Genomic DNA, 25353 nt, shown 5'->3' on the forward strand with positions numbered 1-25353 from the left:
TTGAGCAGAGCTGTTGGGTGGGGATGCCTGCCCCAAATATACATCACAGGCTGCCTGCTAGCTAGAAGAACAGGCTTGCTCATTTAAAATTGAATCAGGCTTCAAGCTTAAGTTTGCAACAGAGAAACATAAGGAATGAAATAGTTTGCAAGGAAATTCTAAGCAATCTGATAAATTTTTAAACCAAACTGTTCAAGATGTGTCCAAGATTTATGCCCAATTCTATTACGAGTTAAACATGCTGCAATTCAACAGAAATATTTTCCATGCTTGGGTTCCTTGTTGGCCAGTTAAGAGGAACGGGGTATCTTTACTCGCCGTTTTACAAGTCTGTGTGTGACCACATTGTCCATGGTACACAGAGTTTTTTATAGGAGTGTTTAAGGACTCAGGTACTATTTCCCTGGCTCTGCATCAGTGTCCTAGGGCTGGTGGAATGGCTGTGCTGGAATGTGTGCAAAGCCTCACAGGTGTGAGCAGTAATGAAAGGAGCAGGGAGGCTGGGATGAGCTGGTGGCAGGGAGAGAGGCAGGGAATCAGGGATGAGCTGCTGGGAATGGTTGGATGTTGCAAGGTGCTGTGCACCAACCAGTGCAGGTAACTGCACTTCCCAGAACAGCAGCTTCTAAGGTCCCACAGTCTTCCAAAGTCATTTGCAGGTTTAAAGTTAAGTGTGCTTTTAGAAGTGCAGTTGAGTTTGGGGCCAAGCTGATCAGCATTTTAAGAGTTCCAGCCCAGAGCTGTAAAGCAAAATAAACCCAGGCCTCCATGTGCCAAAGCCTAATGTGTTAGCCCACTCTTTCATCCACCCCTTCCTTCCCTTCCCTCCAGAAACAGTCTCACCCAATTTTACTGTACTGTAATGGAAAATAGGAACCAGAATGCACTGGGACCTCCTTTACAATTTTTTTTTTCAGTCTAAATAGGTCCCATAGACCTCTCACCAAGTGATTTCAGTTCTCTCAGTCAAAGTAGCCACATGGGATAAAATACAAACAGCATTAATCCTAAAAGACAAAATACAGCAGAAGAAAGAGTTGCAATGAAAATTAAAATATCTGCAAATGAGTTTAGCTAGCGTCCACTGTCCTTTTTACATGCGGTGTGATCTTCCTCTGGAAAAAAATAAATTAAGGTCAACATACAAACTTCCTCTGCTTCCTGGAATTCTTACATATTTTCACTATGATAACATGATTTGTGTGTGTGTAAATGCGAGGGGAGAGGCGGGCGGGAGCTGGCAGAGAGCCCCCTCCCCCTCGGTCCTGGGAGAATGCCTGAAGCATGAGCTCAGCTGTTGGGCTCTGTGCATGGTGTCATACACTTCCACAAGCAAATTCACAGTGACATTAAGAAAAGAAGATCTGGGGCCCTAGTCTCTAAAGTGTTCACAGTGTCCACCAGACAGCTCCTACATAAAGGGCTGTTTATTTGTTGAATTAGCAAATTGGTACCCATGGAGGGGGTTGAAAATATCTGAGCAATCCTGGGGTTTTGGTACAGTTACAAAAGTGTGTTTTCTTCTATGTGAGTTTTCTCTGACAGAAACTCAGGTCTTTGCATTTCTGCTTCCTCCCCCTCCTCCCTCATAAATAAACACCCTTTAAAAAAAGGTAGCTCACGATTAGCCATTAATTAAGTCCTTTACTGGTTTAAAATAAATAGTTGCTGAAAGCCTAGGATGAGGATCTCAGCACAAAGCACATCTGTACACCATGGTGTGCTTCTGAGAAACAGAATTTAAATGATTTGCATATGGCCACCTAAATATTTAATGGGTTTGCAGTTTAGGAAAGCTGGCTTAGAACTGTGTTGTGCAGCCTATCATCTCCTCTGGCTCTGCTGGCTACCTTGGGTCAAACGTGTTGTTATTTTTAGGGCCTGATCCTGGAATTTCAGAAGCTGTTGGAGGCCTTGGCACCATTTGAAATGGGGGCTCCTCTCCAGCATTGTGTCTGCACACAGCTGAGCCTAGGACACGTTCAAGTTTCTAAAGCTGCTGGAGTGTTTGAGAATCTTTAAGCCAAAACCTGGCAGTGTTGTTCCCTTCACAAAGAAGTTTCACACTAGCATGGTATCAGTTCTCAAGCTGCCTTACAGCCCCTCTTTCTTCCCCTGCCCCATCCCCCCTCTGTGGCCCGCTATGTACACGCTCCCAAGCCCAGCTAAGCATTTCACGAGTGTGCAGGGCTGAATGCACAGTCACAGGAAACAAAACCGTGAGATACTTTCAAAAATGCAGACACACACAGAGCTTCTAGACAGCTCCAGGCAGGTGCAGTGTTTGTGCTGCAGCGACCGTCCAGTGCTGCTCTGAGGCATTCCGATGCCACCGTGCTCCAAGGCCACAGTCAAATATTAACTGAATGCAAAAGTTAAAGAAAAAGAAGCAGCTCTTCCCAGTGGAATTGTAGCATTCTCTCCTTGTCACATTCTTTTGAGCTCATTCATTCCTTTGAGCTCCAATAACAAGTCAGCTCTTTGTATATGGTGAGACTTGTAATGGAGAAGAGAGAGAAATTGCCTCAGAAGCAGAATCCTGTCTTGCACTTTTTGCAGGGATCGCTGTGCTTCTCTGCCAGCCACAGAGAGATTTCTTCCCAATTTCACTTCCAGGCAGCCTCTCTGGCACAGACCTGGTCCCTGTGCTTTAGAGATCAAGTCTCCCATCACAAACATGCATCCAAATAAGCAGCATTTCTGGAGCCCTCATTCCAAGTACTTCATCAGGTAAACACTGTGGCTGATGAGGCCAATAGCCCTGGGGATTCTTAATCTCATGCAGAATCAGGTTTTACTGGCTAAATCCCAGTAATCCAAAATTCCTGTTGACCCCAATGGGAGTTGCAGGTGCTTGAAAACCTCAGATTTATGGATCGCTTCATTCATCATTCCACTGCAGCCTTGTCTGGACAGGAAGACAGTAACCTTTAAAGAGCAACACTTCACAACCATTAAGGAACTAATATTTTATGCATTTGTATCACAGTTGGCTCCAAAGCCAACCTTGGCAAGTGTCTGGAGGTTTCTCCTGAGAGTTATTTGGTGTGTTAATACTGCTGCTCTGTTTAAGGTGTTTAAGGGTTGTTTCTCTGATCCTTCTTCATTAGAGGTAATTGAATAGTTTAGAAACCCAATCACTGTTTGGCTGAGTCTTCCAGTCAACAACCCCACTGATTGAATAATGGCTCACAAGACACAGAGGCGCAGAAAGATAAGTTTATCACAATTTTCTAGCACTCAGAACATCTTCAAAGTGCTTGACAGGCCACTAATTACTTTCTTATAAACAGCTGTGGATTCAAATCTTGCCAAAATGCAGAAAGATTCCTGTAGCTCATTATTTCAATTTCCCTACTTCACTGGTGACTTCGGCAACAACATCCTCCACACTGTTCCCTCACTTGGGGAAAAAAATTCCCTCCAGTTGCTTTGCAAGGAGGTTCTGTGCAACCCCAGGTGCCAGCCCCTTCCTCCAGGCTTCTGAGCTGCTCTGTGTTCTTTCTGTGCTAAGAGATTTCATTTCACCACCCCCAGCGAGACGGAGTCTACCTTCTGCCTGAGGCAGAGCTGCAGCTCAGCCATGCCAATTATAAAAGATGCCTCCCAAACGTGTATTCCTGGTTTCCAGAGTGACTCCAAAGTGCTACCACACCTATCTTCAGAGTGGCTAAAAGTTACCAAAAGGCAGTGTGGTCACAGGCAGTCACATACCGTGCAGATGAGCATAGCATGAATTGCTAACTAGATGGGCAGAGACACTTCAGGATTTTCCTCCTGAAGTCCCTGACAGAGACAAATCTACAAATCTCGGTGGTTTTTTTGTTTGGTTGGTTTTTGTTTTGGTTTTTTTGGGTTTTTTTTTTTTGGTTTTTTTTGTGGAGGATTTGCTCTTTGGTTCTCCATGCTTTGCTGGAACATACCACAGCTTGCTTTCCCCCTAGGCATTACACCCAAAGTTATACTTCCCTCTCTTGCCTCACCTCTGTACCAGGTGAGCCCCATCTGAGGAAACTGCTCTGATCTCTGTGCTCCATTTCATTGCCATTGACTTCAATCCTGCTGTCTCAAAGACCGTTTCCCATGGCCCCTGTGGAAGCTGTGATACCTGCTCATACCAGCATCTTTCAAAAACCCTCAAAATAATGTGAATTTTGAATATGTGATCACCTTCATCCTTGGACTGCTGACTCCCCAAAAGCCTCAGAATCACTGCACCAGAAATTGCGCTGAGATCTGTGGTTAAGTGTCCAGAGGTGCAGCTTGAGCAGAGCAGCATGGCTGCTAGTACAGTAATTCAGCAGCAGGCTAGAGTTAGGGTCACCTGCGCTCTAGATATTTCAAATCTGTCTGATTAAACAATGTTAATTAGTGGTGGTTCTTTTTTCTAGTACAGTCAGAGCTGTTTGTCCCTGTCTAGTAATGGAAGAATGCCACCACCTTCAGAAGTGATTTCTAAGGACTGATTAAAGAATATTTGTTCAACTTAGAGAAGAATGAAGTCCTACATATATGTTAATACATCCCCACTAACACAGAATGGCTTTTTGTTGTTCTCCTCTGTCTGGAACGTGAACAATTTATAGTCTCCTGCTGCATCTAATTAGTGAATCTGACCCTTAAATGGAAGCAGTAGAGGTTTGTGATTTCTAAGTCCAGCATTTCTAGGCTCTGTCATTGAAAAAGGGGCTTCATAAAAGACTCAAGAGATGCAGTAGGATGATTTTTAAAAGCCAGTCAGATACAGCCAGGAAATAAAGGCGTGCTCTGAAGCGGTTGCATGGCTGTCTTGGTTCACATTCACAACGCAGGGAAGGTAAACTGCTTTCAACATGGATATGTGGGAAGAACTTGGCCTTGTACAGCTCCCTCCCTGGTACTAGCCAAGATAAAAATACATCAGGATCACCAGCATCTAGGAAACTAGCATATGGTGCTACCACAGAATGTAATATGAATATACTTTAGAAAACCATTATTTTTCTCTTCTTGAGCAGTTTCTCATTAATCTGGGTGCCATTCATTCTCTGCCTGGATTTTTTCCACATTTTTCCCATGAAAAGAGAGGATATGCTTGAATTAATTTAATTGCCAATGTTTTTTTCAAATAGCTGTGGCAGAAATAACTTTTCCTAGCCAGGTTAAACAGCCCCTTCAGCTCAGCAGTTAACACTTATTGTTGCTGTCAGCCCCTCTGCATTGATTAGGGATCATACTGCCATTAGTGCTGAAGTGGCTTGGGAAGTTGCAGTGCTTCCTTTTCTCTCTCCTTTCTTTTTCCTGCACAAGGGCAAGATGATCTCACCATTATCTGGCAAAAAGTTGTTTTCAAATACTTTAGGAAGAGCCAGAGTGCATGAAAGGAATTCAGGGGTTCGTTTCCAGTTGAAAATTGTCCCCAAATGAGAGGGCTGCTTCCTTCACAATGTGGTGATCACTGTGGTGACTGTGGGAAACAGGCATCAGCCAGGGCTGGAAGCTCCTTTTCCACCCTGCCATGGCAAAACCCAACTTCTTCCCTCAATGTGGTGTGCAAACTGCAGGTGATGCTGTTCCAAACAGCAGTGGGTGTAGTTGGAAGGCAGAGCAGGAATGATCCCCATCACCTCTGTGAGAGGGAAGTGCCTTCCCTGTCCCAGCTGCACCAGCCACAGCAGCAGGGAGGGAGCAAAGCTGGTTCCTGTCCATCTCACAGCCTTTACCTGCAAAGGTCACACTGGCTGGTCCTGTGGGGTTGTGCCCTGTTCTCTTGTTCCCAAACTTAATCTATTCTGCACTGGACATAAACAAGTGAGAAGACAAAAGGAAATGCTATCCTGTTTATTCTGTCATTTCTGCCACCACTGTCAGCCTTGAACATTTCGTATTTTTGTAAACATGGAATTCATTAGGGCATGCAACTGACTTGAGAAAAGGGATGGTAAAACAAGGAGTTTTTTGGAGAAAAATACAGAACCATACCCCTTCTCTGAACACTGAGATGGGTATGGACCACATTCTGCATGCAGCAGAATTGTCAGCAAATTCCAAAAATGCCATTGTACCCTGTGGCACATGCTGGCAGCTCCAGCAGTAGGTGAGAGATCTGTCCCCACCCTGGAGTACTTCCCTTGGGAAGGGGAAGACAGCAGAGTGGGTAGCTGGAATTAGAGGTGTGAACACAGCACAAGGACCAAGAGAAAAGTGTTAAGGAGTAGTAGGGCTAAATGAAAGAAACACTGTGCAGGAATGCATTGGGAGACCAGGAGCAGAAGATGGGCAGAGCAGAGGGTCCTGGAAGGGGGGCAATTTGACAGGACACACATCCCAAGGGCCTTTCACAAGTGCTGGCAATGAACTGTGACTCTTGGCCCTAAGGTACAAAGAGTAACTATACTCATCATCCTTTTGCACTTGCATGCTCTGTAACTGACTTGTAAGTTATACATACCTAAAAGTTGCTCAGTTCAGGCTGTTTCTTGATTTATATGAGAAGTCTGAGGTTCCTGGTCTTGTACTTTCCTTTGGGGGACAGGGAGGGTAGTAGCACAATTTCTCTGGACTGTGCCACTGTATTGATTTGAATAACAAAATGTACAATTCTGGATGGTTTCCATAGTTTTGTATTGGACATAGAAATAGAAAAGCTATCTTAATAGCTTTTATTCATTCCTTTTTTGAAGGGAAGCAAAGCTTTATTTTTTTGGTTCAAGAAATCTGACACTAGTTGAGACACCACACATTTCCACAGAAGGCTGCAGCCTCTAGCAAACGGATGCATATTTATATGACAGGATATGCTCAGTAGCCCTGGGAAACCAAGAATTGAAATCAATAATTTCTAGTAAATCACAAACTGACATTGGCAGCATCCTAGTCTGGCTGAATATCTGTATCATCACAGACACTCTTCTTTAATAAACAGAACATACAATGTTTCATGCATTGGTTTTGCATTTTCTTGGCAACTGCATAAAAGAATAATTTCTAAGCATGATCCAAGGGATCTCTGACAAAGGAAAGAGGGTTAACATTTGTTTCTGTGAGCTTTATGGGTTTAAATCTCAGGGCCAATTCTGCCATCAGGTAGTTTATGAATATTCATGTAAATTGTTTTGAGTTGAAGAATATGTAACTTTGCCATGTATCTGGCATGGAAAGAATACTTTGACAGTCATGAAATAGAGAATGTTTTAAAAAATAGCTTCAGCAAAGAGAGAACAGCTTTAGAAATGAAAGGGAACATTAAGGAAAAAAGGTGTGTTTCCTGAGGACAGCAAAATTATGTGAATGTAGAAGCATTTTCTTATGCTTAGATATTTAAAGCAATTTGGAATATCTTGTATCAGCTATGGGTCAGATTCTGCCTTTCTGTTGACTTCCAGAAAACTGAGGGAGATCTGTATATCCCTGATCACTGCACTTGTATGTGAACTGTGTGATCCAGCAGTGAAAAACAGCAAGGCTAGAATTATTGCTATTGTTTGTGTTATTACATATTCTGAGTGGTGTCTTGCTTGCAGTTGGGTACAGGAGTCAGATTAGCATGTCCTATTGCCTAGACCTATTCTTAACCTGGAAATTTGGCAAGTGATGCCTGTCACTGTTTGCTCCTGATCCAATACCCCCATGTGCTGGGACCTGGCTTTGTGCCCATTTGGCTGCTGGAGCAATTGATAAATGAGACAAGGCTGCTGAACATTATGCTTGGAGAAAAGGCATCTCCTGGGGAGAGACAGGGGCTCCTTTAAACAATGCCCGAGTGTTTGCAGGTACCTCTCACTTCAGCAAATGACAGCTTTTGTTCTTAGATGTAACTGAAGGTGCAGGTGGGATGTGCAGCAGCCTCAGCCCTGCCATCCCACACACCTGCAGCCCAGCACAGGGTTTGTGCTCGCTGGGCAGAGCCAGCAGCAGCCACGCTGAGTGCACACATCACAGCTCAAGAGGGAAAATGTTTTATGCACAAGTCAAAATTGGAGAAATGTCATTCATTATCAAACATTTCAATGTATTGTTGCTGACAATAGAGCTATTGAATATGATATTATGTTAATTTGTATCAGCTTCTGTGCTTTTAATGAAAAATCTTATTAGCTGCAAGGTGGTCAGAATTGAAATGTCTGTAAGTCATCTACAAAAGCAGCTCATGGAATCACAGAATGGTTTGGCTTGGAAGGGACCTTTAAAGGTCATCTGGTCCAGACCTCTGCACTGAGCAGGGACATCTTCCAACTGTATCAGGTTGCTCAGAGCCCTGTCCGACCTGACCTTGGAAGTCTCCAGAGATGGGACATCCCTCAACCCTCTGAGCAACCTGTCAGCATTTCACCACCCTGATCATCTGTGTGCTTCCCTCAGCACTTGGGTAATCCCTTCCATTCTGAGACACTCAGACATAATGTTAGCATGTGCCTAAGTGGATCTCTGAGCTATGCAAATAATTGATTTCTGAGTTTAAAAATTAAATTCAAAAGATATCAATTGGAAGCAACCATTTGGTCACTAAGCAGATATTAACAATTTGATTTTATGTGATACTTTAGTAGAAGACAGACAATGTACTTCTCTGAAAGTATGAAGAAGTTACTCACAGAATTGTCATCTCTTAACTCCTAACAGAGAGATTAGATTGGTGTCTGTTTTTCCATATAAAAGACAAAATTGTAATTCACTTCAATTTATATAATTTTCTAAGGTAGTTCATGTACCCACTGAAATGTTAGTATGGCCATCCATCCTTTGATGATTTTACCTATAGACTCCTCCATGGAACTCATGTAAATAATGACTTACAGAAGTTGAAGGACTTACAAAAAGTTGATCATACATGTTCTTTCATGTCCAGTGAAGACCATCCTGAAAACCTTTAATTAACTGCATACAATAAAAAGCTTTTTTTCTTGAAGCTTATTTTCCTAAAAGTAATGTTTCTTTAAAAGAATGAATTGCTACATTACCAATTATACACATATTTTTTTCTGTATGACTTACAGAATTACTCAATGTAGCAAGCATTACTGAGGAAATTAAAATTTACTGATGCATTTTATCTATTTTACCATATATTTCTAGTAGGAAAAAATCAAGTATTGATAGGACTGAAAAGAGAGAAATTGAAAGATGGTAGATGTAGATCAGATATTACAAAGGATTTCTTTACTGTGAGTGTTGAGGCTCAGAGAAGGTGGGGATGCCCCATCCCTGGAAGTGTTCACAGAGGGGTTGGATGGGGTCCTGAGCCACCTGGTCTGGTGGAAGGTGTCCCTGCCCATGGCAGGGGACTGGAGGTAAAGGGCCTTTAAGGCGTCTTCCAACCCAAACCATAGCAGCAAAGAATGGTTTGATTCTGTGAAAAAGGACATGCAATTAAACGCATTCAGAAATGACCTGAGATGCTGTTTTATGCCACACAATGTTACTGGTGCTGATAGTATTGTGACTTTCAGAAATGAATTGAAATTTTGCATGCATTAGTAATTTCATCCCTAGTTTATTACACTGTACTCTGGGGAAGTACCCAAAGGGCATGAGCCTTCCTGGTTCTGAGCATCAGCCAATTACAGACTGGCTTTGCTTAAAAAGAAACTTGCTAAGAGGCTTGCACCACTACCTGCAATTTCTCCTGCAGCTGCTCAGTAAAAGTTTCTTTTCTATCTTCTGTAACATCAACTATTGCCTGTGGTCAGAGACAAGATACCAAATTAGCTGGATTGCTGATCTGATCTAGCATAAGAAATGCAGTACTGACTAGTCCAACTGAAGGTTCATCTAGCCCAAGCCATTGATTTCACCTGATTTCAGGTTGCAAATGTGCAGTAGAAGGCATCACATGCTTGCCATCCATCTGGTTCTGAGGCACTGACAAACCTGTGAATCCTTCAGTGAATCTGTGGTGAATCCTTGTGCTGCTCACTTGCTGCTTCCCTTCAGTGTACAAGACATGCTGTGGGGCAGTCCCTTCTGCTCAGACTTCTGTGATCCTTTCTGGTCAGCTGGAAGTCAGGCACAGTTCTCCTGGGAGAAGAGTCCCAGCATCATGGTTACCTGGAAGCTCAGTTTTAGCATCTTTAGTTCACACCAGCCTGGAAGATGCAAACCTTTCTTTTCTCTAGCCCTTGCCATCTTCCATTGGCAGTGCCTGTTGCTGCCACAACCCATCCAGGCTGTGTCTAAGTGCACAATCCTTTTGTTTGGTGAACACAACTTGGGGCAGTTATTTAGCATATTGCAGCTTTCCAGCTAACTGTTCTCCTTGGGTAGAAAGGTACTGCTTTTTCAGAACAGTGAGTAAAGGAACATTGGTCTTGTTTGGGATATTTTTGGTTTGTTATGTTTTGGGGTTTTTGTTTTGGTTCAAGGCACTCTTCTCATCCTTTTGTTGTTTTTCAGATAAAGTTATAATTTCTCAACTCTCCAACTCTGGCTTTTCAATAAGACATCTCCATGTGGAAAGAAATTATACTAGTTTTATAAAGGAACAAAGCAAACTATATTTTCTATAGATATTAAAGATGCTAAATGAAATGTGGCAAACTACTGTAAAATTGATAAACAATGTGATTAATCAGCCAGTCAGGCCCAGGTTTGATGCCCAGCACTGAGAGAAGCATTTGAGGTGCTAGAATATGTTTTGCCAAGCCTCATGGCCATAACAGCCTTGATGTCATTAGAATCACATCTTTTCTGCAGAATCCTACAAGTCACTTTTTCAAAATAGGACAGAAGCATAGCAACAAGGTAGCTGCAAGATGCTTAGGGTAAGTCTAACCTTAGAAGATGAAATACTGCCCTGAAGAAGTCAGTGAAAGTTTTGTTATTGATTCCAGAGCAGCCAAGGATTCCCCCAGGTCAACTAGAGTAAATATGCCTAAAGAAAGGGCTCGTAATTTAATCACCAAAGACCAAAATTGCAGCCCTGAAATCCCCTGCTTAGCCATTACCTATCACTGAAAATGAGTGATCTCTGCAAGGGGTTTGTTAAATGCTTACACAGCCTGAAATTGGGGTTTTGAACACACCCAAAGCTGTCCTTGCCATTGTTGATCCATCCAGGCTGATCAGCCCAGTGCACCAGGTCTGGCAGCACAGGCACACTTGGCACTGAGCTGCTGGAGTGACATCCAAAGCCTACACAGCTTAAGCCAGCAGGTTCAGAAGGAAAATGTTGCCACAGTTCTGTCATGGACTAACTGCTAAAAGTGTCTTGATTTGATTTCCCTCTGAGAGCACACCCCACCTTACAGAGGAGAACACAAACCACTACCTGGCAAACAGATGTTCTTGACAGCTAAAGGCAGCAGCATCATTCCTGCTGCAGAGCAGGCACACACAAGACTCCTCTACCCTACCCATGTCATCTGCCTTTTGGGGGAGGCCTTTGGTCTAGTTTTATAGAGTGAACAAAGCAAATGACAGTTCTTAGAAAGTATTGTCATCTGTCAGGAACTTCAAATGTTTGGCAAGAGTCATAAATGACAAAACTTCTTGACAATAACTGGTATAGAAAAACTGACAGGGACCCACTGTTCATCATCTGATCATGGTGTTGTCAGTAGGTCCAGCTACAGCGTGTGTGAATCCCTGGGTGCCCCACGTGTTCCATACATATGTATTTTAGTTCCCAAATCTCCAGGGAGGAAGATGGGAGCCCTTACACACACATGTATTTTCAGGGGAGGGTTTCTGACATGGCACACTGGGCAGAGAGTGGCACCTCCTTCCAGTGGAGCTTCATTCAGGTATGATAAATGTGTATCTTCACTGAGCCTGCTAATTTTAGGTGACTCCTGCTCAGCATGTTGGCTCTTTTAGATCCCATGCTGATGCCCTAGTGCTGTGTTTGGGCCTCAGCACCTCAGGCAGGGCAGATTTGGTCTGGGCAGCCCAGCAAACCCAAACATTGGATGTTGATACAACTCCCCTTAGTCTCTGAAACCTTTTGAGATCTGGCCCTCAGAGGCTGTAGAATTCAGGGTGCTTACACCCACAAAAGTTTATTATTTTTGTGTTTCTTTTTTTTTCAATTGACAAAATAGATCAAAGTAATTTTAAATAATATAAAAGGCAAGAGCACTAGAAAAGCAAACCAATAAGTTTCCAAACAATGCAAGCTGAAATACCAAAAATACTGCTCAGGGAAGCGGGCCCATTGTTGCAGCTGTCACAGGCAAGCCAGAGGCTTCAGCAAAGGTAAAAAGCAATGCTTCTCTGTTGATGAACTGTTAATTGCCAATGTTTATTAGCTCAGGTACAAAGATGGGTTTGGAGGTCTATAAGTTTGCTGCAATTTGAAGGTGATTGCTGTCTGGAAAACTTTCAGGAAAACGAGGTCAGATTCTGGCTCCACTTTTATGTATTTGGTTACAGTAAAGGGTTGTATTCAAATAACTTCCTAGTTTTACAGAGCATAATTTACTCATATCACTATTTCAGGAATGATCTTAGAAACTAGACATTTTATTACAAATGCTAGTAAGTCTTCCACACCTCATCCATTGAGTCAATGTACTGGGACAGAGTTTCAAGCATCTCCAGTTTATCAGGACAGGAGTGACAATTGTAGTGATTTAGCAAGGTAATAAAATGAAATTATACCAGCAATTATTTGTGGACCCAGTGTGCTCTCCTAGCTGCCTGCAGCTTGCTCTTCCCAGTTCTTTCTTCACAGTCCAAGAGGAGGTCTGAATAGGTTCTCAGCTTTCAGTTGATGGTCTATCAAAATTAGTATTCAGAGGTTGCAGCTTGTAGCAAGCACATTTATAGTCATATGAGAAGTGCGTGGCTTTATGGGAGCTCTCTATGTGGAATTGTGTCTGTCTTCAAAAAGACATGTACATAGCACAAAAGATGAAAATGAAAGAACTCTGCTGTTTCCTTCTTGCTAACCTGGGTTCACCTGGCGAAATGAGTTTAACCCTTTTGTGTTAAGAGTGCTGAACAAACTATGTCACAAAGGGACAGGAAACTACACTCTGTAAGAATAACTCAAATCTTTACACTTCATGCTTTGGGCTCTCTTTTCAGTGATTTGAGTACTTTGATTTGGAAGGAAAAAATCTATTAATTGCCAGTAGCTTTCTGACCTATCTGACTTTGTACTAAATGAATTTGAATCTCTACCAGGAAGATGCTAAACATTCTAAGCAGCTTTTTGTGTGTTAACATTTTGACCATTGGCTGGTTAATTTTCGCCTTCGTGCACGGAGAAAAAAAAAATTAAATCCTTGGATCTGTGAGGTGTCCAATTTCTGTAGGGAAGAAAGTGTTACTTCCCCTTTAAGCCTGGCGCCGTTCGTGTGTGTGAGTGTGCGGGCTGTGTGTGTGAGTGTGTGTGTGTCTCCTCCTCTTTGAGTGACACAGCACTTAGATATGCCTATCAGTAACTTAAACCCCACAAACTCCACCTTCTAAGTGAGGAAGCTGTGGGTTGATGGAAATGTAGTGAGCAGATCGAGACAGACAGTGAATCATTAGCAAACTGCAACGCCAGGATGAACTTGTCTGGAACCTAAAAGGAGAAAACAGGCTGCGAGTCCTCTGCGGCGCTGGGTTTGCTCAATACAGCCAAAGTGGATCTAAAAGCCGGCTGATTCCCAGTCCAAGATGCTGCTGGTTTCCCAGCGGGTAGAAGCACCACGGATGGAGCCACATATTCCAGTAAGTAGCATTTGAAATCGATATGGGCTGGGAAAGTAGGAGCTGGTTTAAAAGGACTTAAACACCCTCGGAACAGTTGCTCACCGGGCTCGGCACGGTCGCAGCCAGGCTGGAAAGTTTGCAGGGGCGGTTCAAGAAAGTGCCCACCTTGGGCTGGCTCTGCCCGCCGGTCCCGTTTGCCGGGGCCGCCGGAGGGAAGGGGACAGAAACTTGAGGGGGGAAATTCGCCCTCCATTCTGGTCAGAGCTGAAGTCGGACCAAGGAGAGGAGGGCAGGAGGGAGGGGGTCCGTGGGCTTTAAAATGGTGGTGAAGAAGGTGATTTGCGGTGCGGTGCGGTCCCGGGCACGGCGGCGGGGCAGGCGGTGCGCGGCAGCGGGGGACGCTCCGAGGGTTTCCGTGTCATTGCTCGGGTGGTGACGCGCTGGGCTGCGGGCAGAGGCGCTGGATGCTGCGGGAGCAGGCGCTGGATGCTGTCGGGGGCGAGCGGGAGCGGGGAGCCGCCGGTGCGCCCGGCACCGCCAGCCCGCGGGTTCCCGTGTCAGTGCGGCCGGGCCGGCTCAGCCATGGTCCGGGGATTTCCAGCTAAACTTGGATCAGACAGGCAAGGGAAGATAAACCCGTCATCGCCCGGGGACTCCGCCGGCATGGTGTCACGCGTGGAGGGGCTAGCGGTGGTCCCTCTAGTATCATTTTTTAAGTAATTCCTGGTATTTGCGTTGGCAGCCGCGTGCCTGGTTATTTTGGGAACCTGAAGCGCACGTTCGATAGGCAGGATTGCGAACAAAAGGCTCGTCCGAGCCCCGAAGGAGCCCTGGGTTGTTGCTGACGGGAGCGTGGAGCGCGGCGCTGAGCCCGGGCTGCGGGAGCGCGTGTGCGGGAGCAGCCCCGAGTGCGGGCGCTGCTGCCGTCCGTCCGTCCGTCCGTCCGTGTGCTCGGAACAGAACGCGTGAACAAAACGCGTGCTGACTCACGCTTTAAACTGTTTTGGTTTCTGATGCTGTGGTTAAGATCGGGGCTCAGAGCAATGGCAGGGTAAACACGGCGCTCGCTGGCTCGGTCCCACGTCCCCCCCCAAGGCAGGGGCTGCCCCTCTCCCCGTCAATAGCCAGTCCCTCCTCCCGGTCCCTCCTCCGCCGCCTCTCCCGGCCTGTTGCTCGGCCCGGAGGAGCGCCGGTGCCGGGGGCACCGCGGCTTTTGTTCGTCTTTGGCTGGAGGGGGGTTGTCACCAGGGTGACTCGGAGGGATCCCGGGGAGAACGGCCGTTTCTGGGAAGAAAACGGGCTTTGATTTCCTTTCACACCGCCCCCCCCTCCGGCCTCCCCCCCGGAACAATAAATTAAAAGGCCGCTTTTGTTTTCCACGGTGCTCCCGGCGGGGGGGCGGCGGAGCCCGGGGCCGGGGAGCGGGGCGGGAGGCGCCGCGGAGCCGCGGCCTGGCGCGCCCGGGCGGGCAGGTCTGTCCCCGGTGCGGCGTGCGGGGGACGCGCGGCCGGCTCGGCTCCGCTCGCCTCGTCCCGTCGGAAGCCGCTGAACGCCGTGAGCACCGGAGGCTCGCGAGGAGCTCCTGGAAGAGCCTTCCTCCTCCGCCGCCTCCTCCTCCTCCTCGGGCAGCGGGGGCACCCCGCGGTGCCTCCCCCGCCCCGCCAGCGGGGGGATTAACTGCGTCTGGCCCCTTCCGCGGGCCGGGGGCGGAGGGAGGCGCCGGGCTCCCCCCCCCGCCGCCGCCGTGCGGCCGCCGCGGCTGGGGCGGAGGGCGGGCTGTGGGAGCGCCGTGAGGGCGGAACGCTCCCCCGGTTATATAACGCGAGTCTTCCCCTACTTAGCCCCGTAATCCCCGGGTAATGCCTAATGCCGGTGCCCCGGGGGGCTGCGGGGCAGGGGGTGGTCGCTGCTCCCGGAGCTCCCCCTCTGGGCCGAGCTGATGGGGAAATAAAGCTGCTGATGTGCAAGATGGACCATATGGTGCCTCCGGGAGACAGGGAGCCGGAACGGCCTTGAACCCGCCGGTCCCGGCAGCTGGGTGCTGCTGCCTCCCCCGGCGCACCGGCACCCCCCAAACGGGCTGCCCGGTTCTGTCCTCCCGCTCCCAGCTGGGTGCTGCTGCCTGCCCCGGTGCACCGGCACCCCCAGAACGGGCTGCCCGGTTCTGTCCTCCCGCTCCCAGCTGGGTGCTGCTGCCTCCCCCGATGCACCGGTATCCCTCCGAACGGGCTGCCCAGTCCGTGCACTCCCGCTCCCAGCTGGGTGCTGCCTGCCCGGTGCACCGGCACCCCCAGAACGGGCTGCCCGGTTCTGCCCTCCCGCTCCCGGGGCGGAGCTGCTGCCGGGAGAACCGACAGCGGCGGGAGGCAGCGGCAGTGCCCGGGGGAACCCTCGCCCCGGGAGAGGGGGAACCCCCCACGCACGGGGGGCTTTTCCCCGCGGCCGCGCTCGCCCCGTGCGAGGCAGCGTGAGCAGTTTGAGTAAGTTACACGCGAGCACCTAAAAAAGCAGCGAGCTAGTGCTGGCACTGCCCATTTTCAGTCCTCTCTCCTTGCCATATGTTTAGAAGGGAGAAAAAAAATGCGCTTTGGGAAGGATGCTCTCAGCTGAAGGAGGAGGTGGGCTGGGGGGCGAGGTACAAGGAAATTCCATGTTAGGAAAGCATTAGCAAGGGGTGACTTCTAATGTTTTCCTGCGACTGACGTTGACAGTGACACACATGTGTGGGTTGATATTGGAACGTCACAGAGTTTTTAAACTCAACCAGGAAATAGTCTGTTGCTCAGGGATAAAAAACAAATAGTCTGTACTGTAAGGCAGGTAACATGCAGTTAACAGCCCTCGAGTGAGTGAAAAGCTGTTCAGTGTTCTCAATTGAGCAGCTCAAATTCAATCCAGCTTTTTATTTTCTGAGGGTTTTTTTCTCTTTTTTTTTACATGTGGTTTTTCAGCTCTATTTTTATTCCTTTTAAGTAGTACTTCAAAATCAGAAAAGCACATATTGACAGGGCTTTGCTTTTGGTCCCTTGTAACTGAGTATTTTGAACTGTAAAGTGTCTTGGATTTTTTTAAAGCTAAATTGTTAGAGGGTTTAGAGAGGGATTAGTATTTAAAGGAGGCAGTTATATTTTTAAATATTTTTTTGTATTACTTCCTCTTAACACAGGTAGGAGTGCTTAATAAATACAATGTTTTTTACTGACCCTCTTGTAAACGTTACAGTGTGGCAGCATTTGGCGATTTAAAACGGGATTAAGAAGCTATTGTGCTAGATGGTTTCTGAATATGCAGGAAGATTTACTGCAAGAGTTCATGATCCCAGGTGCCAGGGTGATACTCTTGCCCTGACTTATGAGGTCACTAACCTGCCTGAGTGTGACTGTAGGACAAGAACTGACCCAAAAATGGGCTTCATGAGAATGACAAAAGTTAGGGAGGCAGAAGGAAACACAAGGGCAAGAATAACAGTAAGAAAAATGCCTAAGTCGTCCTGTAGGTTAAGTACAGTGCAACTCACTGGTTCCTGTGATTTAATCAATAAATGTTCTATGTTACTTGCTACTCTGATAAAAGTCGCCTTAAAATAACTTTTATGAGTACATAGCCATGGGAAAGTGAAGTAAATAGTGCAGAAGCTGTGACAAATGGGTTTGTCCAAACTGGGGTATGTAGTAGTAGAAGGTTGAGCTCCTGAAATAGGGAGAGGGGCAGAATCCCCAGGTTTTCATTGTTCTCTGGTGCTGGCTGTGTCAGCGATTTTCAGCATTTAGGCGAAGGTGACTATAAGTTATGATTCATTAGTAATTGGTATGGTCTCCAAATAAAGATAGCTAAATCAGTTTAAATGGTGCTGGCACCTCTCCAAGGAGCCCTCTTTATATCTGACACATTTGCTGCAAACTTCTTTGAGGAACAATTAATATTGTACATTGCTATATCATCCTCTGTGGGAAGACAGTGATGTAACTCACTATGAAGGCTTTCTACCTGATGTTCCAGTTTGACTTGCAGTGTTTAAAAAAAACACCCCAAAACCAGCATTTTGAACTGAAGGAAGCAGAAGACACACCAAGGCTTTGTGTTGAACTGTTTTATATCAATATTGATTTTTTAAGGGGGTTTGTGTTATAAAGAGGGAGCTTTTATCCCCCTGAGCTCTTTGGCAATTATCTTCCTGCCATAAATGTTGATACGCACATAATGGATGTAACTAAAAAATCTCCTTATCCCAGCAGAAAAGGCTGACTGTTTGTTGGAGCAGAGAGAATGCTGAGAGTGTGAATAGACAAACCCATATGTCGCTGGTGAGAGAGATAAATGATGGACGAACAGGAGTTGGTTACTATGGATCAGCACAATAAACCAATTCCCATCATACACCTCTCTTAATAATATACCAGTCTCAATGCCATTGATGGGTAACCTAGGTAGCACCAGTCAACTGTAAGTTTTTCAACTGTTCTTTTCTACATATCAAAGAACAGTTGGGACATTTCTAATTTTTTCAGATGTTTAGTGCTAAAATTACACAGAACTTCCTTCCTTGCCAGTAATTTTGAAGGGGAACTTTGGAGCACAGCTGTAAAATGCCAAATGTGCATGGTACCACTGTGTGCTTGTAGCAAGTTTTGTGTTGTGCACCCATAAAAGGGGTACCCTTGAAAAGGCAATTGCTGAAAAAATATGTGATAAAACAGGTTGGGTGTATAATACTGCTCTCATTAGGGTTGTTTCAGGATTGGATTGGCTTTTGGAAGATACTGGAATATTGTTTTAAGTGAAAATAGAAATAGAAAAGTGCTGTTTAATTTTTAAAAACAGCCCTGTAGAACAGGCGGTGATCAGTACCACAATTTTAACTTTCTGTAACCCATTTCAGGACTCCCAGCAGCTGAAGGGAAAGTGCAAAACAGTCTGTGCTTGTATTACAGTCTCCTTCTCTTGTTCTGTATTATCACTGCCAGTGCTTTGCACAGAAAATTGAAGTCTTTGTCATTTAGAGGTTTCACTTTATGTCCTTGTCTTCTGGTAGATATTTCTCATTGCAGTTGCTATGGACTGGCCTGTTAGCTCAGTTCACAATGGAAGTATATCTCAGGGTGACAGCAAAAGCAGGGCTTGTGGCTCTCAGGATGTGACTCCATGGTTTCAGAAGTCACCAGTTACACTACCAGAGAGAAGTGCAGTCAGAGTGGGATAACTTGCAAATGAGTTGGAAGGAGTACTTATTCCTCTTGGGAGCCCTTCTCACTGGTAATATTTTTCATTTTATTAAATAGAGGAAAAAGTATTACTAAGTCATTACTTTCCTTTAAGAAGAAAATACTTATTTTGTGCAGCACTTACTTGCCAAGTTGGAGTAGGTCTTTCAGAGCTGTTACCCTTGGTGTGCACCCTGGGTTAACTGCAGGCTGTTCATTGGGTTGGCTGGTAGGAGAGTACGCGCAGCTTTCTCCTTCCAGGGCCCAGCCTAGCAGTCCTTTTCTATTTTGTAGTGGATGAGGATCAGATTTGAACCAAGAATTTTGGGCTCAAGGATCAGGCCCTTCAGTACAGACAGGGAATTGTTGTGTGCCTGCACCCTGCTCATTCTCACCTGATGGGGGGAGGTAAGTGGAAGCAAAGCAGGGCTCAGTGTGCCACCTCTGATGGACGAGTTTTACCTGGCTCTTTGCTGCTGTGGAGAACCTGTTGTGCCCAAAGGGAAGAGCAGAGGAAAGAGCTGTGGGTTTCGTTCCTGCCCTCCCTACCCACTAGGCAGCTGGGCTGGCTGGAGGACATTGCTGTGCCCAGGGGGTGTGTGGCTGGAGGCTGAATCCGTGGGGCCCAGGCGTGGGAGATGCAGCGGGATGCAGGATCTCATATGGCCTTGGCTGGGAGCTGCCTCGTGGCTACAATGAGCCATTGATAAGCACTGACCTGATTAAAGGGCTGCTGCTCACGGGAGGCTGGGGTGCACCCTGGGCCTCTGGCAGGGGCTGCTGGGCTGCCCAGGATTCCTTTTGGGAATGGGTGGCCAGACTGAGGAGGGGCAGACCAGAATTCACTGGAGTGCCCTGTCCAGAGGAAGGTGCCATATTGTGACTTGTTGAGAGCCACGGCTTTTCCCTGAAGGGACTTGGCAGTTTTATTGATAAAGGAGTGTTACATAAGTACCCCATCAGGCATGTCCTGATTTGTTAATAATTGATGATCTGGGTAGTACAGAAATGCTGGTGCTGTTAAAGCATTTCCACATAGATTTGCAATCTCTGCAGGCTCCCTGCTTGACTTTTACTTTAATTGTAATACAGGCATTTTGCTTTTTACCCATTTGGTTTTGGGGTTATTTTCATTTTCTTGGCGATCACGCTGCAGGTGCCTGTCGTGCCTTCCCATTTGGTCAGGGCCAGCTGGGGACTCAGCCTGGTGCAGGCAGGCAGGAGGTTCCCCCTGCAGGGCCAGGTGTCACCCCATGTCAGGCAATTTCTGGAGTGGCAGCAGCATCAGCCCAGGGAGAATCCTGTTCCTTGCACCTTCCACCTTTGGAGGGAAGGTATCTGGTGGGAATGGAGGCAGTGGTGCCTCGGCAATTCCTGCACCAGGGTTTGCCAGCACAGGAGCCAAGATGCTTCTTGCACAGCGCTGAACAGGTGCCCTTCAGTTACCCCCCTGTTGATAACAGGCTGTGTTTGCATGGATTTAAAACCTGGCTACTTTCATGTGCCACAGCTAGAGAGATTGGGAAAAACATTTACCTCTGCTGACACACATAGAAAAGAAATACTGGGTATCATCATCATGATCTGGCTGCCTCTTTCTTCTTGCATGGTTTCTCTTTTCTGTGTAAGTTTCTTTTTCTCTAGAATTAAGTACCTCAAAACTCTGAGCAGATTTGAGAGTTACGCCTACCCCAGACCTACCTATTTATTGCTTTCAGAGTAACCCAGCACATTTACTCTGTTGAGGGCAATGAAATCCATTACCTGCATTAAAATCTGAAGCAGCAAGGTAACTTTCTAGTTATGTTGTGAAATATAATGCCATTGTTGGCTTGTATTAATGTCTCGAGGTAGATTACACGGTGGTTGGAAGCCTGTTCTGCTGGGCAAAAGACTGTCTGTAATTTCAAGTGGTTGATCCTGATCAGGCAGTTGGAGTGGCTGCAGCAACAATCCCTTGGAGCTCTAAATCACATTTGTCACAAGATCTGCCTGGTAGTATTGGCTGCTCCAAGCCTTACACCGACTTCTCAGCATTCCATCCCTTCGGTTGGATCACAGCAGTGAGGGACTTGCCAATCTTCCCTGTTCTTTGTGCCTAATTCTGAAAGACTGGCAGGCTTTATGCTCTGTTTTCTGAAGAGGGCCCAGCTTTACTAAGCTGCCTGTCTGTCAGGGATTAATTTAACCTCTAATTACTACATTTTCTTCACAGTTTGCTGCACATGAGCGTGTTGTAACAAAAGCACAAAGAAGTATGTCATTTTATTTAGCCACTACTCTGAAATTAATTTAGGGGGTACAGAGTCAGATCTGACACACTTGGTGTTAAAATAATTGTGCTGGCATTAGAATTAAAGTACATAATCTTGTTGTTTCTAATGATACAACAGTACTAGTGTAAATAGTGTTGTTAACTCGTTAGTTATAGCCACAGTAATAGAAGTGATATCTACTTACAGAGAAACACTCAAATAAGCATCCCAGCAAAAGTTTCCCCCAAATAATTCATGGTTTCCTCAAAATAATGGCATGGTTTCTGCTTGATTCCCATCTGACATTTTGGGTTAGGATTACATATCTAAGTGCAGTTTGTTGTTTTTTCTCAAAAGGTCTGCCAAATTGCAGTAAACAAACATTTATGATGGCTTGGGCTTCTTCCAGCCTGGATAATGATTTTTGATTTTTGGGTTTTTTTAACATGCGGCATCATGGGAACAGTACAAAAGGCCGTATGTCCTCTTGTCCCTGCTCACAGTGACATCAGCAGTGCCACAGTTTACACTGAGAGCAGCCTGCTGGCTTGAAGGAAGAGAGTGAGTCTGCTCCTGTTACGAAACACAGGATGACTTTCTTCTTTTCCAGTTCTGTAATATTCGCAACAAAGGTGTCAGTTGCTGTTTTTTTCCTTTTGGAAAGGTTAGGCTTGGGAAATGCAGGCTATCTCCAGTTTAGGGAAATGTGGCTAAAATGTAGCTAAAAGCTGTTGGTGTTACATCAGAAATGTGCAGTAGGGGTCTTGTCATCCAGCACCGTGTTCATCAACTCTGAGCCAGGCTTGTTAAAAAATGTAATTTTAACTTTGAAAATGTAATTTCTCATGTAAGGTTGGATTTTAAAAATCATTGGTTATGTACTAATAGTTTATTTCAAATGGAAACAGAAGATTGGTTGTATATTTTTGTGTTGTGCATTTGAGTTACAAAGCATGGGCCAAGCTCAGTAATTCTCCTTCAGTAAAAACTGTAGGTGCATTTGATGGAAAACTTCCCCTAAAGATTCCCCAAGGTCAGGTAGGACACAGTTACAGAGTCACATCTTGTATTTCCTTTCTCAAAAGGAGAATTAATGTGGCATCGTTATCCAGGCTTGTGACAACAGTGACACAGGATTGCCAAAAGACTAATAGAAGGAAAGTGATGATTGATTCTCTTTACAGTAGTAGATCAGATTATTCCTCTGAATTCTTTCTTCAGTTCTCTCAATTCCCAAACTGTAACCAGTTACTGTGGTTATTTACTCTAATTACTTCCAATCTACAAGTAAATCGAACATGAATTAAGATCGACTGATGAGAGGGCCGGGGTGATTTCATGAGCTGACAGGTTTGGAGATGCTGTCACTGGTCAGAAGTTCAGGATGGTTGGAAAGCTCTGTGGAGCAAGTGGGATTTTTTGTGGATATCAGTTTTCATATAACAAGCCAAGGCTGAGTAATGCTTATTCTAGTTTCAAAGTTGTCCACATTTTTTTTCAAAGGGCCTGAATATCTGTATGTATGCATTGCTGGAGGCAATTTTAAGAGTAAATAGTTCCTAGGTTCTATACTTGTCCATTGTAAAATGGGAATGGCAGTGTTTTACCTTTACCTTCACACTAAGTATCCTTAAATAGTTAAATAAAACATCAGTGCTTGTTACCAGCTGAGGTCTTTAGAGTCCTTTCAAATTGTTGGAAATTACATTCAAAATAAAGGCAGGGATATCCTACTGGAAATCCTCCTCACTGAAGAACATTTTTATTTCTTTGCTTTGTAATGCCAATTTAGGATTCCACCACCACCCACCCCCAATATAACACATATTGTATCTTTCTTTTTGCTGAAACTTCAGAATTTCATGTAGGGTTAAAGAAAATATTTAAAGAAAAAAATGGCATCTACCCTCAGGCATGTATTTTAATGTTTCATTCTCTGTCATGGATCTTCATGGGTTTAAGTTTTCAGCAATAGTAAAAAGGTCAATATTTTGCAAAGACATTTGTAAAAGTTCCAAACACACCAGTAGCTTTGTCCCCAAGCATTAGTATGTAAACATTCACATTAGTTTAAAGATAATTATGTATCACTCATTTCATGTGGTTATCAGAATGGATACTGAGTATAATTTCACTTTGTTTGCACTAGATACTTAAAATCTTACTAGGATTTTTACAAGTCCAAGTTTATATAAGGAAATAATTTCTGAATGTATTTGATACTTCAGTAACCCAGTAGATCTTGCTGATGGTAAGGACCTCACTTTTTCTGTTACCTTGACTTACTTATTTTCTTAATTAATTATGTTGATTTAAATAAATTCAAACAGAGAAAAACTCAGGTTTATACAGTCTTCTAGTCAGAAATACAGGCAAAAGGTTTTGATCTCTGACTGTCAAATGGTGACTCATTAAAAAGGAATTTTTGTTCCTCCCTTTTCAAAGGGTTACTCACTACCAAGCAGTAAATATCTAGTTTTGATGCTACTGCATTGAAATGCTTGACATTGTTGGTATATTAAGTCCAAAGCCTGTAAGATTGTTTGTTCACAGGCTTCATGCGTTTTTTTGTTTGTTTTTCTCGATTAAAGAAACCCATTGGGGGATTTTCTTCAAGCTTTACCCTGTCAATTTGAGTACAGACTTTGTTTGGATTTTAATAACAGAGGACCCTGTCCATACTTTAAGCAGTGGGTCATTCAAATTATTTTTAAAAACACATGACCAAGCAAGCAGTAATTTCTTTCTAATTTTGCATTGGGTAACATTAGACAAGGACATTGGAATTCATCTAAATCAAAAAAATTTTCTTTGTCTTCCACACAAGTGTTGTGTGCTAAGCATTTTCTAATACTGCATAGCGTAAAGCTGAAAATAAATTGTACTGAAGAGAGACAGACAAAATCCAGCCCAAGGCATGCCCTTTTCCTCCATTTCCATATTAATCTTGATTCTCTGAGCCATCTCTTTTGTCTTCCTGTTCTTACCTATTCTTCACGTTTGATGGAAGGGCACAAAGGCATGTTTGAATCTTCCATCTCATCTCCTCTTCGTAGGTATGAATTTGTTGGTTTGAATTTACATAGCATTGGAAAGATGTTTTCTTGGTTGCAGCAACACTTGTGTTTGACTTGAAGCAGAATGAGAGTGCATTTGAGCTTTTCAGTACTTATGAGATGTGAATCTTGGTCCCTGATCCCAGGAGGTAGATCAGACTTAATTTCAAGTGAAAGTCCTGCATCTTCAAATAACTTCCCATGTCAGTTAAAGTTCAATATTCTTGAATTCCAGAAATGTAGATGAGTCAAATCTGAAGTTTAGGGTAAGTGTGAAGGATGTAAGAGAAAATGTAGCTCTTTCTTCTGACGGAGCTCTCCCCTCCCCTTCAGGGCTCCCACAGTCTGTCAGCTGTAACAGAGTGATTTGATTACTTTGTAGTGTTAAGCTAAAAGAATAAAACTGAGAGCCTTGGGAATGGGAAGCCAATCCAACAATCAAAACCAAACAAGTTAATAAACGTGAAGCGTTTCTGCTCGGTGCTGCTGTAGAAATGGTGGTTCCAGAAATGCTTGGGGCAGCCATGGCCATGGCCCAGTCCATTAGGGTAAGTACATCCCCTGAGCACACCACCATTCGCTGCATGCTGGGGGCTCAGCTCCTGTTTTGAAGGAGAAGTGTGGTTTTTTGATGCTGTTTATAAATTATGAAGATGTTGAATGTCTCAGGATAAAGTGTTCATTGCTCACCACCTTGCTTCCCATTCTCTCTACATACCTAGAAAAAGCTTGACTTAGGGCATCTGAGTTGCCCTTTCTTTAAAAGCATTTTGGCCTTACACATTATCTACAAATTTCTATTCTCCCCTTGTCAGTTCTTCTCTCCCCCAGCCCAGCATCCCACAAACTAGCCAGAAATAGAGCATTTCAGTGACTGTCCACAGAGGTGGTTTGAAATCCAAATGCCACCCTCAGACTGGTTTCTGGTGCCCACATGCCAGGCAGAGTCATTTGGAAGACAGTATATGTAGAAATACTGTGAGCTACAACAGCAGTCTCAAGTATTGTTGAATAAGAAAACCTGTACTACTTGTCTGCATGGAACTGCCTGTGGATGTGGGTACTTCTGCAGATCAGACCTGGATTACTTACAGAGAGCCTTATGCTAGCCTGTAGCTTTAATTTTATCATATCTAAGAATGGCAGTAATGGCAAACTAGCCAGGAAATTACCAATTCTGGCTGCCCACAAGACCTCCCTGTGGAGCATCTACGTGTATGT

The 25353-nt window shown here is 44.8% G+C and overlaps 1 protein-coding gene across 4 annotated transcripts in view; it reads left to right on the forward strand.

Annotated features, from left to right (window-relative positions):
* Window positions 1-25353, forward strand: part of MAMLD1 (mastermind like domain containing 1) — a 243387-nt gene that overhangs the window by 149239 nt on the left and 68795 nt on the right. The window contains exon 1 of one of the 4 annotated variants that reach the window (XM_064713256.1): window positions 13372-13638. The exons of the other annotated variants lie outside the window; for them this stretch is intronic. Within the exon in view, the coding sequence (XP_064569326.1) occupies window positions 13585-13638 (54 nt within the window). The 5' untranslated portion in view covers window positions 13372-13584. Of the gene's footprint in view, window positions 1-13371; window positions 13639-25353 lie in introns of those variants that run through there. 4 annotated transcript variants of the gene reach the window in all.

Source organism: Zonotrichia leucophrys, chromosome 4A, assembly GCF_028769735.1.
Source record: "Zonotrichia leucophrys gambelii isolate GWCS_2022_RI chromosome 4A, RI_Zleu_2.0, whole genome shotgun sequence".
NCBI lineage: Eukaryota > Metazoa > Chordata > Aves > Passeriformes > Passerellidae > Zonotrichia > Zonotrichia leucophrys.